Here is a 16,408-nt window from a genome sequence, read left to right as displayed (position 1 = left end):
CCAAGGTCACCGACATACGCTCAGGTTGATGGCAAACAAACACGTCATATGTGGTTGGTAAACAAGCAACAGATAGACCATTCCCCCATCTACCTTCCAGGTCTGATTAAACAACGAAATAATAGATGCAAAAGCGTACAATAATATGCTGTAAATCATATCTCCATGTCTTCCATATTCTCCATCTTTTGATGCAATTAAAAACTATTCAACAATATGTTGGATCCTGAACTTCCCGCGTGTTTCCCTTTTGAATACAATTGTGTGCCAATGTAGCTTCCGATCCCGGTCCAAGACGTGAAACAAAATCCCAAGACAAGAGAAAAGAGAAAATGAAGAAAAGGAAAAAAGAATAGAAATGCAGACCGAACGCAGAAAGGAATGAACAACGCCCTGGCTATGCGAAAATGAATGTATGCGCTGGCACCATCGTGTGCCGCGTGAGATATGCGCCGGAGAAAAGGCAAGACGCAGATGGAAATAAAAGAAAAAGGTGAACCCCAAGAACACAAAACACAAGAAGACATTAAGGAACCTGGCCTATAAACCTCGTAGAAATCAGGACAATCGACAGATAACCAATATCCAAGATACATGGGGAGTTCCAAAAATATGAGATGATAAGCCAAAAGACAGAGTTTGACTTCGTTGTGCGGGAGAGGAATGAGAGCTGAGACAGCACAAGGGCCAGAAAGTCGACAAGCTGCTCGCTTTAAAAAGCAACTTTGTTGCCGTTGTTAAGGCGGAAAGGTAGAGGTCCGAGAGGACCAGGGCTGAGCATGGAGGACGGAGTCATGCTGCCGTCGGGATGGCCTGACAGAGTACTATTGATGGAGTTGAGCCCCGACGAGCCGGACGTAGATGAAAATGTGCCCGTTCGCGACATGGAGATGCCTCCAGAGGAAATGAGGGTATCGGCTCGTTCAAAGAGGTTGCCGGAGAAGACCTTGTTAAAGGACGCACTCTGAGGTGTGGACGGGACAGTTGCCTGCACGGCAGGGCCGAGAGCGGCACTTTGCGGCGTCATGGGTAGCTGGACGCCCGGTTTTCCATCGGCACCGCCGCTGAGGACGCTACTGCCTCCACTCAGGGGGGTGGTCGTGTTGGCCAGCATGTTCGACTGCCTCAGAGTGTAAGCCCAAGGCGATCGCAGAATGAGTCGTGTCGTATCCTTGATGCACTGGTGCAGTGGGCGAAGACGCGCTCGGGTGTCGACGGGAAGCTGGATGGCGGTCTTGTCGTTGCGGACCATATCGGCAAAGCTGTACCACGCATCAAAGAAGTTCACACACAGGCTCCAGAACGCATCCTGCCAACGGACGCCGGGCTCCTTCAACTTGATGCTCGACAACCGGCTCTTGAGCGTCTCAGTCTGCTGAATGGCCGTTGCACAGCGGCCGAGGAGAATACGCCAGTCGCGTGTGACCTGTTCGGGGGCTCGCTGCGTCATAGCGGCCCGTAGCGAAGACGCATACTGGCTGTTCAAGCCCGGAAGTAGCCGTAGTGCGACATCGCTGGACTTTTGCAACGCCAGGTAGATCTTCTCGAACATGCGGTCTTCTTCCGTGAAGTCAGCTGTCGGTGCACCGCGGCTGCTCGTCGACGCAAAGGACTCGCCCGACCGGGGCGTGGCAGATGTGATGGTCGCAGTTCGGCCGGTGCCGTTGATGAAGGGTACGAGACCGGGCATCGGAACGTCGGTTGCTACGCGTAAGTTGCTCGGGTTGTGTGAGACGCTACCGCCTCGCACTCCGCGCACAGTGGCGAGGCCCGGGCGTTCTGCAGTTGGCGTAGACATCACCGAAGTGTCGCGGGAGTGGGGTAGCGGTGGCGGCATGAGAGGCTTGATCGTGTCTCCCACGGCAATCGCATTCTCGGATTGTGAGGCACGGCTGGACGACGGGCCGGAAGCTGACTTGCGGTATCCCTGCGTCGTGATGGTGCCGGCCGAGGCAACGCGAAGCTCCATGACGCTGTGGTACAGCTGCAACAGCAGCGTACGCATGTATCTGGGGTCACCATTGTCGAGGAACAAATCCACATTGACTTTCAAAAGCGAGCAGATGTGGTCGTAGGCGTGCAAAAGCGTGACGCATGCACTATGCACAATCTCATTTTCCAGATTGTTCTCGCCTGTATCAACGGCAAGCTCGTAGCGCTGGATCTCACGCTCGAGCTGCTGCACGTGCGAGTTTGTGTTGTACACGACAATCTCGAGGCTGGACCGACGCGTTGTTCCGTCGTTGGCGAGACTCATAAGCATCTGGATCATGGGGTGGATCTGGAAAACCGAGTAGAGCACGCCTTTGGCAGCCTCCACAACGGGATCACAGAACTTGGACTCCCGGCGCCGCTCCGGAAGAATGGAGAGACGGCGGACATAGATCGGACGTTGCATGGCAATTTCTGACATGGGGCTTGCCGGGCTCTTTGTGTCAGAAATGGCAGCCGCGGTACTTACAGGGTTGCCTGTCATGGCAGATCCATGGCTAAGACCGCGGTAGTGACTAAAGCGGTTGTTGGCTTCCGTCTCGTCGAGTGTGCCTAGCTCTTGGGCCTTCTTTGATACGATGCCCATCCGCCGGGACCGTTCACCCGGACGCTCGCTACCAGACCGATCGCCACGAGGTGCCGGAAGCAAGGTCGTTTCGCTGTTGCTGCGAACACGTTCATTTACGCTTCCAATCGTTAACGGCATGACACCAGGGCGTCGAACAGCCGTGTTCTGCTGAGACAGTCCCCGGTAATGCGAGCGCGTCGGGATGGGCGGCGGTCGAGCCATGTTGGGTGAGCGAAGGTCGCCAACTTCGGCGCCATTGACCTTGATTGGGAACCGTCCACTTGTGACACGCTTGGCTGGGAGAAGGCGGGGCGGGTCAAGCGGGTCGGACGAGTCGTCCGTCGGCGTATCCGACAAACCGCCCATAGAATATGAGCCACCGTTAGGTGTGGTGCCGTTGCCAGATCCTCCACTGGACGAAGGACCGGAGGCTGGTCCATTTGCCTGGGCGGTGCTCGTGACATAAGAGACAGCTGTGGCAGCAGCTTCGGAACGCCCATTGAGCATGGCCTGCTTCAAGAACTTCTTCACGTGGGAGGTAACGGTGACCTCGGTGACCTCACTCTCCTTGAGGTAGCCTTCATTGGGCGGGCTGCTGGCCTGGACTTGAAACACTTCGGGGGGCGGGAAGCGAATGGGGTTACCGTCGAGCTTGAGCATCTGCAGCGACGCCATGTCGGCTAGGCACAGGGGCAGTTCCTCAATGCGATTTTTCTGGACAGCAAAGACCTTGAGCGAGGTCAATTTGATAATTTCGGGCGGTAGGACGCGGAGCTTATTGCGGCCCAAATCGAGAATTTCGAGGGATCGGAGGTCGCACAGCTGTGGGCACGGCATTAGCCACTGCATGCAGAGAGAGGTACGATCGAGGCGAGGAAGCATAAGAAGCACAAGGAGCATGAGAGGATAGAGAGGGGGCAGAGGAGACGCGGCAGGGTACTCACAGGTAGTGGAAACTCCCGAATGTCGTTATTGCGAACATTGAGATACCGCAGCGAAGAGCACTCGGCGAACCGTGCAGGGAAACCCGTCAGTTTGTTGTGAGACAACGCGAGCCTGCAGAATAAGGGTCAGTTTAGTTTAACAGTCCAACATACAATGTCCGTTTACTCGTGGCCAGGTCGTCTCGAACGATCATGGTGGTGTGATCCGCTGGTGTGGCGGTCACACCAAGTATAAGTCCCAGCTTACCGTTCCAGCTTGTTCATGATGATGTCGACGACCTCGTCAGGCAGCCGCTGTATATTCTTGCGGCTTAAGTCGATGGTGAGACCCGGCTTGAGCTCATTGTTGATGTCGGCGCTGTCACCTGCCTGCTGATCGGTATGCCGCAATGCGTCCTTCATCGCCTCGCGTGCCAGTGCGATGACCTGGCTCGCGGCGATCGGTGCGGATGCAGTCAGCGAGCCAGCACCGCGTGCGGATGGCATTGTCGGCGGTGGCGGCGGTGGTGGCGGCGGCGGTGGTGGTATCGGGATGCTCGCAAGGTTGACATTGCCTCCAGCGGCGGCGGCAATATTGGCTGGTAGGGGGGGGATCGGGATGTTGCTGCCGCTGGAGCCGGGCAACCGGCGGTTCTGTGCTGGGTTTTCGGGTAGTCCGCGACCGGTTGATTGTGTGCCAGCGCCGAGAGGAAGCCCTGGCCGGTCAGAGCGATCTGGCCGGTCCATGGCTGCGTATGTTGTCGAAGAGAGCAGGCGGGGGATGACGGGTAAGGCGGTCGAACCTAGGAGGACAGCTGTGCGGAAAGCTGCAGCTCGTCGGTCGGCAAGTCGTCGAAAGCACGAGGTCGGACGTTCGTATTTGGGGGGAATATCGATGAGAAGGTCGGCGATTGTAAGCGCAGAACAAAGTGACCGAAGATACGTAGCTCGTCCTTCTCAAAGGGGGACTCTTCGATGATGACTATGCCCCTATTTCGTAGATGCAGCCAATACCAGACAGACTGCTGCACCTGGTCTGGTGCTGAACGGCGATCTGGCGTCCCGTTCAATCGCCTGGCTGTGTTCAAAGGCAAAGGGCAGCGAGAAGACGAGAAGAGGCTTGTCTAAGCCTGCAGGCGACTAATGAGGCCCATTCGCGACAAAAGCTGGACTAAGAGACGCATGCGAGTGGATGTTTTTTGTCGATAGTCGGGCGGTGAGTGGGATGGCGTAGGGGAGGGGAGAATGAGGGAGAATGAGAGTGATGCAAGAGGAGAAACGCAGCGATGGGCGATCCGAAAAGAGAAAATGAGGAACAAAGGGGAAAGGGTTAAAGTGCAGAATGTAGGCTGTAGAACGAGGCGGAAGACACCAACAACAGACGAACAAGGGACGGATATTAAGAGAGCACCACTGCCAAACAGCAAAGCCTGATCCGGGAAGGAAAGTGTGCTGCTGGAAGAAAGGACAGAAGGCGCAATGGCAATAAACCAGACCGCTGCAGATTTACCGGCAGGAGCGAGGCGGCCTGGGTGGAAGGGGCAGGAAAGGTATCAGAGTGTAGAAAGAGCAGAGCCAGCGCGTGTCAGCCAAGTAAAGCAACGGCGACCGTTTGAGAGAGCACGTAGAAAACGTCTAGTGCAGAAGGAGCGAGTTCGCTTATGACAGAATACGAATGTACACCAACAAACTGTCGCAAATGGGGCCAGCGCAAAGGCTCGAAAGGAAGGAACGCCAGAGTGGAAAGAGAAAATGCGACCAAAACGGCAGGCAGGCGACGTTTGGGTAGCGTGCTCCCAACCGCAAAAAATGCCCCTGGAAAGGGGCGGGGTGGAGAAAAAAGGAGTTGATGGGTAGGCTGAGAGACAAGAGACAGGGGGACAAACGGGCCCAACAGCGAGTGGACATGCGGCAGAGCTTGCAGGACACTGCATTGGGCTGTTTAGGGGGACGATTTTCGCGCTAGTGCACGTTCTGGCCCATAACGCTGGGAAGGCACGAAGGACAGGACAGGGCAGGACGGACAGGAGTCGACGCGCTCGTGCTTGGTGCAATAGCAGTGCGAACCTGACGGAAGCTCCTTCCCCAGTTTTCTCCATTGTGTTTTCACGTCTTGGCGTCTCTTGGGGGCCTTTCCGGGCTCCGTAGAGCCTGCATTATAAGGAGTAAGTACGACATACAGTGTATCCTTCTAGTGTCCTGCAGGTACAATCGCGCCGCGCCGCTGGCCTGCAGCCTCTACACGCCCTGTATCACGCCGTATTACGCGGTATTACTTCGTAGTCAGTGTTGGGGGCATTCGAAGTGGTGTGAAGGTGTGTGGCTGTGGGTGTCTGGGAATGTGGTTAAAGTGAGCGCTCAGCAGGTGAAGAAAAGGCGGGGCTCTCGTGCTGCAGCGCGGAGCGTTTTCTGAAACGTGAAACTTTAGAGTGGCCCGATGTGGCACACACACTCTGCGTGGACGTGCCCCTGTGACTAGCACGCTGTGGATGCAAACTCTCCTCCGCTCCTTCCTGGAGGTAAACGTGATTCATGCAAGGTAAGGACATGGTGAGGGAAAGAGGCGCTGTCGGCCTATTATCTAAACGGAGAAGGAGCGAACGAACACACTGAGGGTTGTGTGAACAAGGCTGGCTCGGCCACTGGCTGTTTACGTCGTACATCGTAGATTTGAGTGATGCTGTTTTGTTTGGCACGGCGCACGTTTCCTCGTCGTATCGACGTCCCCAGGCCACAAAACGCGTGGGTGGGCGGGGACCAGGCTTCCTTTGTTGTATGCGAAAATGCGACACTGCGGCCCCGCCGGGTTTCGCTACAGTGTGCGTGAAACAATCCCGCGCAACGGACAACGGATTGGAGTAATTTGCAAGCTCTTTCGCTTCGTCTTTCGCTTGTTGACTTTGCCTCTCGCTTGGCCGTGGCGATAACGGCTGCATCCGGGGTTGGGATATTGAACAATTGCGTTGACGACGACCTCGTCACCAAAATCAATACCGCCATCCAAAATGTATGCACGCGAGCGTCGCTGTTGAAAAAGAGCAGCCATGAAGGTAAGGCAGCCACGTCTGTCACGGATGCGGTTTCCGGTTTCAGAATATTCCGAATGCAGGTCACAATGCGCAGGAGCGGCTGGCTGCCAACGGACAAAGCACCATCCCGCAAACTTGTTTTTGCTCTTAGTTGTAGCAGCTGCTCTTTCCTCTTTCGATTGTTCGTATCATAAGCAAAGCAACTCGGAGAGAAAAGGGAAAGCAAGGCTGTGTCCATAGATGAACGCAGTTGCCAGATTAGGAAACCGGCTGATCAATGCGATAAACATGTGAAATCCGCGAGTGATCATCTCAGGTATCGAAACTTGCTAAATTAGGAAACAGCGTGATCGTGCGTCCCTGTTTCCTCCCAAGATCAAAATAAAGTCGAAACATTTTAGTTGTCTCCCTACAAACGAGGAGAAACGTCAAACATTCCCAAGCAGGGTTCTCGGCGAAACATGAACCAGCGAGACACGTCCAACCAACATCAAACCCCGGCTCGTCCTGCAACCCAAGCTCCAGACTCCCTTGCCTCCTGATCATGTCACCCCCACTGCGTCGCATCAGCCCGTTTGTCGATGTTGACTTTGCTCTGCGGCGCCAGTTCAACAAGACGTCCTTCCGGTATGTATGACCACCCGGTACTTTGTTACTTTGTAGCATGTGCTACCATGGACATGCCGCTCGGGCGGACCGTATCCGTCCGTATCGTCGTCGTACAACGGCTACCAACTAACACGCCCACGCTAGCCCGCCGCAGCGCTAGATCATTGTTGCCGCCCTCGAAGGATACGATGTGGTCGTACAAGCGGCAACCGGCTTCGGCAAAAGCCTCTGTTTCCAGCTGCCGGCCGTGATTAACAGCGGAGGTGAGATGGGGACGGCCGGTGGGTCATCGTGGATACCGGCATACTGACATTGCCCTGACAAGTCACCATTGTCGTCGCACCATTATTGAGTTTAATGGTGCGTTGCATCTTCATCATTTGTGTTTACTGGTGGTATCGTGCCGTGGCAACAGGACCACTAACACAAGCAAACCACTGCTGGCAGATCAACCAGGTGGAGGCTCTTCATGCTGCGCGGATCGATGCACGCACACTCAACGGCTGCACCCCGCCCGCGGACAAGGCCGACATCTACCGCGACCTGGGCTCGGCACACCCACGCACACGCCTGCTGTACGTCACGCCCGAGCTGTGCTCCAGCAGCCGGTTCCGCCGGCATATGCAGCTCGTGCACCGGCAGTGTGAGCTGGCCCGTGTGGTGATTGACGAGGCACACTGCATTTCGGAATGGGGCCACGACTTCCGGCGCGATTTTGCGCAGCTGGGCTGGTTCCGCGCATCCTTTCCCAACGTGCCCATCATGTGCCTGACGGCGACGGCCAACGAGCCAGTCCTGCGGGACATTCTCGACACGGTCCGTCTTGCCCGGCGCGATGCACCGCAGGGCCCGCGCTTGAAAATGTTCCGCCTGTCGCCGTTTCGACCCAATCTGCACTTGGCCGTGCGGTTCCTCGCCAGCAATGACGATGGCGACCAACATCGGTTCGCAGACTTTGCCACGTGGTACAAGGACGCGCAAAAGAACGAGCTGGCGCGGCATCAAAGGCGAAAACGAGGCCGGCTGCTTGTGCGCGCGGCAAGCACAGCCAGAGAGCCGCCGGCCACCGTGGTCGTATCTGGCATCATTTACACGTTGTCCAGAAACGAATGCGAGCTGCTCGCGACGGCTCTGCAAAGCGAAGGCATCGGGGCCCGGCCGTTTCATGCACAGCTGTCGCGGGACGCCAAGGAAGAGACAATGGCACGCTGGCTGAGCGACGACCCGGACTGGGCGGTCATTGTCGCGACAACGGCGTTCGGGATGGGCGTCGACAAGCTGACGGTTCGCTTTGTTGTGCACTGGCGACTCTCCAAGTCGTTTGAGGGCTACTGCCAGGAGATTGGGCGTGCTGGGCGCGACGGCCTGCCGGCCAGCTGCATCCTCTACTACAGCCGGGGCGACGGCGAGCGCATCTCCAGTTTTGTGGCTCGAAGCAACACACGAGCGATGGCCAGCAAGCACCACGCCGCCCGGCGAGCGAGCTTGAAGCGGTTGGTCGAGTACTGCGAGGATACGGACGGGTGCCGCCATGCAGCCGTGTGTGCGTACTTTGGTTTTGCGCATGGGGCGGCATGCCGTTATGCCTGCGACTGGCATACCGATGCCAAGGCTCTCAAGGCGCAAAAGAGAAAGCAGCTGGGCGAGGAGGCGTGGGCGTCGGGCGCAGTGTTTAGCCAGGTAGACGAATGCGACGACATTGACGGTTGAACGTTTGGCGTGGTGTCGCAATGTTACAAGGTGCTCCTTGTCATCCTGCCAGTTGCTTCACAGCCAGCAACGCCTCCGCTCCCTTTTCTCGGAGAGTGGTCTTGTTGGCCTCCCACTCGAGCCAGATGAGTCCTTGGGCCACGCAGTCGGCCAGGTCGTCAATCTTGCTGAGTGCTGGTTGTTTGGTAGACGTAAGCGTAGGGGGGGACTTTGGTGTGTCGTCTTCCGCCTTGTTCGTCGCGTCTTTGGATCGGCCACGACCACGACTCTGCTTTGCATCCCACCGTACAAGGTACGCATCTACCATGCCACCAATGCTCTCGTCGTATGCGAGAGTAGGACCTGGTGTGCGGAGTAAGCCCGCCACGAAGGCTTCCTTGACATCCTTGATGTCTTTTTCCTTGGTCTTTCTCGTGGATGGTGGCGGCGGCGAGACGCTGCTGCCGCCCATGCCGCCCTGTAAGAGAAACCGCGATGCTCGCTGTGGGCTGACGGCCTGCACAGCCTGGACCGTGTTTTCAGCCGTCGACCGCCGCCCCAGCTGCCGGTACGCAAAGATGCCGTGCAGCATCGCCTCCAGCGAGTTCACCCGCACCGTCCACTCGAGCACGGCCGCCGCGCCGCCCGACCGGAACCGCTGACGCTCAATGAGCACGTGCGTCGGCGACAAGGGCAGCAGCCGGTCGCGCACGAGGCGCGCGGCCGCAGCGGCGAGAACGGGCGACGAAAAGGCAGAGGTACTTACGACAGTCGTGCTGTCTCCCGCTTCCGTGTTGTCGCCAGCGCCAATCAGGGACAGACGCTCCCATGCCACGAGCGTGGGCCGGGCACGGTGGTCTTGGCCGGGCACCGGCGCCGCGACATGCAGCAGACAATACGCGAGGTTGCGCACGCCCATGTCAATGGAGAGGATGCGGCGGGGCTGCGGCGGTGCTGTCTCTCTTTTCTGTGCCGGCATCGCTTCGTTTATCGCGGCTTCCAGGTCGGCGCGCAAGACCGCGCGTGTTCCAGATGAGTTGCGGCCGCACAGAACGGCCAGGTCGCGGAGCGCCGTCAGGCTGAGCGGTGGCAGGTGCGGGTCTTGGGCGGCTGTGTCATCATGTGGCTCTGTGGTCTGCTTGACCTTCTTCGTGGGAGCACGCTTCTCCTTGGCCTTGGCTGTCGTTACGAAGCATTGCCTTGCAGACGGTGGCGGAGCGATGCGCGAACATCGCGTCACGGCCAACGACGCGTCGCGAAAGGCGCAAATTGGCGGAAACAGCGCCTGCATCGGCCTCCTGCCCCGGCTCAACGAAGCCATGAGCTGTGGCGTGTTGGGTGGCAGGCAACGATGGCGGTCTTTGTCGCAGCCAGGTAGGAATTAATGTGGTGTTGGTTTGTTAGTTGCATGTTGGCGAGCTAGTCCTTGACAGAAGGCAGATCCGGGGCGACCAGCAAACACCGAATTGTGCTTCACTTTTGTTCGAAAAACCAACAGGATATGAATAACACGGCCTAAGCACATGACAACATATGAATATTCTCTTCTATATTGACTTTTTATTTTGCTATTGAATTGGAGTGCAAATATGGTATTTTCGTTATATTTTTTTTTAAAAAAAAACTATAATAATAAATAAAAATATCCACAAATAATGAGATAAAGAGATCGTATAATATGACCAACCAAATTACGAAATATGGAACAAAATAAACACAGTTATAGAATCAGAGAGTAAATATTCTAATAAAGCTCTTTAAATCAGGTTCAAATAATAGAAGAACACAGTTGTTTCCTGCATCGGCCTCTGGATAGATCCCGTCCAACTGTCAACCGACGATCGCGATGGGTACAGGACTCGGCCGGTTTATCGAGATCGACCATTCCAAATACCACGCAGTGGCCTCGTGATGTTCACGTTGTTGTATCGTCGACACTGCACTGCTGTACTTCGACTTGACGTCACATTAGAAAGGTTCCAAATAGCCCCCAGATAGGCTTTTACAGGCACGTTAGTGTCTCGGCGTTTCCGTTCGAGAGCTAAAATGCACTCAATACAGCGGGATCGACCAGATGACAAAGCCATTCGGTTGAGTTCGGCGAACAGCGGACGCCCCAACATCGGCGCCGACCAAAGAGTAGGCATTTTGCGTATTTGAAATTTCTGGTACACACTCGCCAATTGACCCGCCATTGACAACAACAGGGCGTCGGCAGACGGACGATTCATTCCAAATCAGTTGACTGAGGGCTGCGCTCCAAGTAGTACGGCCTCGGCCGTTCCTTCCTCGCTTGCCAATTGCCCACGAGCGTAGCTTCCTTGGCCTTCGATTTGGCTTCGGCCTGTCGTTTTGCTCGATCCCGCCTTCCAGATTAGAAATACAAGCGCCAACTGGCGCAACACGAGCTCGCACGTATAAAGGCCCAGCTAAGGCGACCCCACCATCGCAGATGTCGTCAGCGTCCGTTTGTGCAGCGCAGCGCTTTTATAAGTTCGCCTCGGGCACCCGCATAAGCACCAGCACCAGCACCAGTACCAGCGCAAAGCAATTGTTTACGACCAGCCGGCGACCTTTTGCTTCGTTTTCGTCCACGTCGCCTTCTCCCTCCACTGTCGTGACCACCCGCATGCGGCCCTTTGCGTCGCTGGCTCGAGCTTCAACATCTCGCTCGCTTCTGCCCTCATCCCCGTCCTCTCGCCTCGCCTCCCTCTCCCGGCAGCTCTCCTCGTCTGCCCGCACCATGGCGCCCATCTCCAAGGAGACCGACTACCTGGTCATTGGCGGCGGCAGCGGCGGCCTCGCGTCGGCGCGCATGGCCAGCAGCAAGTTTGGCGTCAAGGCCACCGTCATCGAGGGCGCCCGCCTCGGCGGCACGTGCGTCAACGTCGGCTGCGTGCCCAAGAAGGTGACGTTCAATGCGGCCGCCATTGCCGAGGCGCTGCACGAGGCCAAGGCGTACGGGTTTTCCGTCGCCGAGACCAAGCCCTTTGACTGGCCGACGTTCAAGGCCAAGCGCGACGCCTACGTCAAGCGCCTCAACGGCATCTACGAGCGCAACCTCGGCAACGACAAGGTCGAGTACGTGCGTGGCTGGGCGCGGCTGACGGGCCGCAACGAGGTGACGGTGGCGCTCGACGAGGCCGACGAGGCCGGCCACAAGGAGGTGACGATCCGCGCCAAGAAGATTCTGGTGGCCGTCGGCGGCCGCCCGTCGGATCCGCCGGCGATCCCCGGCGCCGAGCACGGCACCAACTCGGACGGCTTCTTTGAGATTGCCACGCAGCCCAAGAAGGTCGCCATCGTGGGCGCCGGCTACATTGCCGTCGAGTTTGCCGGCATGTTCAACGCGCTGGGCACCGAGACGCACCTCTTCATCCGCGGCAAGACGTTTCTGCGCACCTTTGACCCGCTCATCCAGGAGACCGTGACGGACAACTACGCGAACCTCGGCGTGCACGTGCACCGCGAAACGCAGCTGACGCGCGTCGACAAGGACGCCGCCACGGGCAAGCTGACGCTGACCTACGGCGACGGCCAGACGCTGGCGGACGTCGACCACCTGATCTGGGCCATTGGCCGCACGCCGCTGACCAAGGACATTGGCCTCGAGGAGCACGGCGTCGAGCTGGCCGACAAGGGCTTCATCAAGGTCGACGCGTTCCAGAACACGACTGCCGAGCACATCTACGCCCTCGGCGACGTCACCGGCCCCGTCGAGCTGACCCCCGTCGCCATCGCCGCCGGCCGCAAGCTCGCGCACCGCCTCTTTGGCGGGCCGGAGTTTGCCACCCTGCACCAGGACTACACAAACATTCCCAGCGTCGTCTTTGCGCACCCCGAGGTCGGCTCCATTGGCCTGACGGAGCCCCAGGCCGTTGACAAGTTTGGCAAGGACAACGTCAAGGTCTACAAGACCAACTTTACCGCCATGTACTACGCCATGATGGACCCCGACGAGAAGCGCCCGACAGCCTACAAGCTGGTCACAACCGGCAAGGACGAGAAGGTCGTCGGCCTGCACATTGCCGGCCTCGGCAGCGGCGAGATGCTGCAGGGTTTTGGTGTGGCCATCCGGATGGGCGCCACCAAGAAGGACTTTGACAACGTCGTGGCCATCCACCCGACGAGCGCCGAGGAGCTGGTGACGTTGAAATAGGGCGAGCTGTGAAGGGACGATGAGTTGCATGAATCTAAGAGAAGCATAAAGTAGCAGCAATAGAGAAATATAAAAGAGATATACAATGCGACCTTGACAGGTGAGATGTGAGCTGAGACGCCTAACGAGCGCTATAATTAGTGGATGTTCCGGAACATAACTCGCTGGCAGCTTACCAGTGGACATCACATGAAGTTGAGTTGGCTCATCTCGACCACAATCGGTATTTTGGTTTCAATTTGCATCTTAATTACTCATAACAATAGTTAAGAACGTACAATTCTTTTTCAGAATCAGAACACGCTTTATTTTGACATTGGAGCTCACTTGCTGAGGCGCTGTTGTCTTGCGCCCCGCTATGCAATTACACAGCATGCAGCTTAGTGGTTGACACGCTGTTTCCACTTTCAGCCATCCATCGCGACTGCCAACCTGTCGACCTCTGGCTTCATTCTTCCACGACGACATACAAACATACAAAAACAATACAAGCACGACACACATCCGGTCGGCCCTCGCTGGCGATGGTCTGATTTGACGAAACGACGGCGACGACAACGACAATCTCTTCCATTCGCCCTCCGCCCCCCACCCGCGTCAGCTCCACCATGGACGCACCGCTCGTGAAGCTCGCAGACTTGCTGCGGCATCCCGACGACCTCGACAAGATCGCAACGCTCAAGCTCGACTTTGCGCGGAAGAAGGCGGCCGTCGACAGCCAGCTGCGGGCGGGGCTGCGCGACCAGCTGGAGACGACGCAGAGCGGCATGACGGGGCTGTCGGACGGCCAGAAGGCGGTGCAGCAGATCAAGGACGAGATGATGCAGATCGACAAGCTGTGCTCGGAGAGCCAGAACATGATCAAGGACTTTGCGACCATCAACCAGGTGTCGCAGGCGCACCGCAACTTTGGCGCCGTCGAGGCGATGCGGCGCAACCTCGAGACCTTCAACGACCGCCTCAGCGTCGTCGAGCAGATGCTGCGGGCCGACGACGCCGACCAGGAGAACATGCCCAACCTGCTGCCCATCCACTACGAGCTGACGCAGCTGCGCAACATCCGCGACGACGCCATGGAGCAGATCCAGCGCGCCGACGACACGAGCCTGCAGTCGACGCTCGAGGACTACTTTGAGCGCCTGGACGGCGCCATCGACTGGTTCGACGAGCACGTCGGGCTCGTGGCCACGAGCCTCATCACGCTGGTGACGGCCGAGAACAACAACCTGGTCGTGCGCTTTGCGCTGGTCATTGAGGCCGAGGAGAAGAGCGACCAGCGCGTGCAGGCCCTGCAGGACGCCATGCGCGACCACAAGGAGATTGCCTCGCGCTTCCAGGGCATCACGGACGGCGCCAAGACGGTGCGCGGCTACAAGGGCAAGTTTTTGCAGGCCATCGAGGCGTACGCCGAGGCCCAGTTCGCGCAGACGCGCGAGGCCTTCCTCGACGATCCGTCGCGCCTCGAAAAGGAGCTGCGCTGGTACTTCAACGACCTCAACGCCGTGCGCCTCGGCATGGTGCCGCTGATGCCCAAGAAGTGGAACATTATGCGCACGTACACGCAAATCTACCACCGGATGATGCACGACTTCTTGGTCGCCCTCGTCGACGACCCGGACACGAGCTCCGCGCACACGCTCGAAATCATCAGCTGGCCCGAAAAGTACTACAAGAAGATGGCCAAGCTCGGCTTCCCGCAGGACGACGCCGCGCTGGCGCCGCACGTGCTCGACAACCGCGAGGCCGAGCTCGTGCGCGAGTTCCGCCAGCTCATCATCAAGTTCCTCGACGAGTGGATCGAACGCATCGGCAAGCAGGAGCGCAAGGACTTTGCCGAGCGCGCCGCCGTCGAGGGCGCCAACCTGGACCAGGACGAGTACGGCTACTTCCGCACGCGCAACCTCGTCGACCTGTGGCGCATGCTGCGCGAGCAGATTGACGTCGCCGCCAACTCCCAGCGCACCGACGTCGTCGAGGGCGTCGTCGACGCCATGTTTTTGCGCCTGCGCACGCGCCAGCAGGCCGTCCAGAAGATGCTCGACGACGAGGCGCAGCGCTACGAGGCCGGCCGCGTGCCGGAGCTCGAGGGCTACCAGGCCCTGCAGGACTGGCTGGTGGCGTCGGCCAACGACCAGATTGCCAGCATTGACGACCGCGACGACGACGCCGCGGGTGCGGGTGGTGCAGCCGGTGCAGCCGGTGGTGGCAGCCGCATCTCCTACCTCACCAGCTTCCGCGACAAGATCGAGCCGCTCGTGTCGGCGCAGTACATGGAGCGCGTCGACGCCGAGGTGGCCGCCCTGCGCGACGGCTACGTCGACCTGAGCACCTGGTGCATGACCAAGTTCGCGTCGCTCATCTTCGTGGTCGACTTCAAGGCGGTCATGCCCGACTTCTTCACCCCGCGCTGGTACGGCGCCGCCACGGGCATGAAGCAGATGGTCGCCACCGTCGACGAGTACGTCACCGACTACCGCCAGGTCCTGCACTACTCGCTCGTCGATGTCTTTGTCGAGATTTTTTCGGACGAGCTGCTCGTCCGTTACCTCTCCGCCGTCCGCAACAAGGGCGCCAAGCTCAAGCGCGCCGACCCCTTCCAGGACCAGATCTTTGCCGACGTCGCCGCCGTCTTTGAGCTCTTCGACTCCATGCCCACCGCCGAGGCCGCCGGCAGCCTGAAGCAGACCTGGCGCGTCACCGAGCAGTTCCTGGCGCTGCTGACCGTCGGCAAGGACGGCGTCGCCGAGGCCTTTATTGCCTTCAAGACGGCCTACTGGGACCTGCAGATCAGCTGGGTGGAGGCCGTGCTGCGCGCGCGCGACGACTTTGAGCGCAGCATGCTCAACATTGTCAAGGCACAAGCGGCGCAGATCTACGTCGAGCGGGGCCCCGAGACAATCATGAGCAAGGTGAAGTAGATGGGATGGCCGCACGACGCAGGGCAACGAGGCCACGAAGGCCAACTGTACTTATATACTGGACATGGACACGGAAGCGTTGCTTTTCATATTGATTTTGACTGAATACTATGTCACGTTTGGGATTCCATCTTGCGCACAAACAGATGCATTCATATATGTATTCATGTATTCAAATATGTATAGAGTATACAAATGCGGTGCAGTGAGCACACCATGATGGTAAAACGACCCAACGATGCGATGGTATATACTGGCGTTTTGCATGTGCCAAGAAGTGCAGAGAATCGTAACCAACTCCGGAGAACCGATGATGCGAGCGAAATACACATGTGCAATGCAGGCACAAGCCACAAAAACACGCAATGACAGAACGGCAAGAAGCAAGGGAATGACTGTGAAGAACCGGGGGTATCAGTGAGGTCTAGGCGAGATGAAGGAAAACGACGAATGCGAGGAAACAGCAGAGTACAACAAACACCAAGTAGTAAACCAGCAACAATGCAGCCCAAACAAAAACA

General features: G+C 57.8%; 5 protein-coding genes across 5 annotated transcripts; 3 read left to right on the top strand and 2 right to left on the bottom strand.

The window, feature by feature from the left end:
- Positions 1–712: 712 nt before the first annotated feature.
- Positions 713–4,230, bottom strand: SPSK_00215 (cell morphogenesis protein Sog2; the record flags this gene model as incomplete). Its single annotated transcript, XM_016727193.1, has 3 exons — positions 713–3,382; positions 3,505–3,616; positions 3,752–4,230. The coding sequence occupies 3 exons, from the start codon at positions 4,228–4,230 to the stop codon at positions 713–715; spliced, it is 3,261 nt and encodes a 1,086-aa protein (XP_016586680.1).
- Positions 4,231–7,056: 2,826 nt separating this feature from the next.
- On the top strand, positions 7,057–8,831 carry SPSK_00252 (recQ family helicase RecQ; the record flags this gene model as incomplete). Its single annotated transcript, XM_016727228.1, has 3 exons — positions 7,057–7,143; positions 7,282–7,402; positions 7,537–8,831. The coding sequence occupies 3 exons, from the start codon at positions 7,057–7,059 to the stop codon at positions 8,829–8,831; spliced, it is 1,503 nt and encodes a 500-aa protein (XP_016586679.1).
- Positions 8,832–8,871: 40 nt separating this feature from the next.
- Positions 8,872–10,131, bottom strand: SPSK_00288 (uncharacterized protein; the record flags this gene model as incomplete). The annotated part of the gene is made up of 1 exon (XM_016727262.1): positions 8,872–10,131. The coding sequence occupies one exon, from the start codon at positions 10,129–10,131 to the stop codon at positions 8,872–8,874; it is 1,260 nt and encodes a 419-aa protein (XP_016586678.1).
- Positions 10,132–11,262: 1,131 nt separating this feature from the next.
- Positions 11,263–12,969, top strand: SPSK_00257 (glutathione reductase (NADPH); the record flags this gene model as incomplete). Its single annotated transcript, XM_016727233.1, has 1 exon — positions 11,263–12,969. The coding sequence occupies one exon, from the start codon at positions 11,263–11,265 to the stop codon at positions 12,967–12,969; it is 1,707 nt and encodes a 568-aa protein (XP_016586677.1).
- A 608-nt stretch (positions 12,970–13,577) lies between these two features.
- SPSK_00236 (exocyst complex component Sec6) lies at positions 13,578–15,887 on the top strand (the record flags this gene model as incomplete). The annotated part of the gene is made up of 1 exon (XM_016727214.1): positions 13,578–15,887. One exon carries the CDS (start codon positions 13,578–13,580, stop codon positions 15,885–15,887), a length of 2,310 nt encoding a protein of 769 aa, XP_016586676.1.
- Between the last annotated feature and the right edge of the window lie 521 nt (positions 15,888–16,408).

This window comes from Sporothrix schenckii (assembly GCF_000961545.1).
Source record: "Sporothrix schenckii 1099-18 chromosome Unknown Cont45, whole genome shotgun sequence".
Classification (NCBI taxonomy): domain Eukaryota; kingdom Fungi; phylum Ascomycota; class Sordariomycetes; order Ophiostomatales; family Ophiostomataceae; genus Sporothrix; species Sporothrix schenckii.
This window is presented reverse-complemented; position numbering and strand designations above follow the sequence as displayed.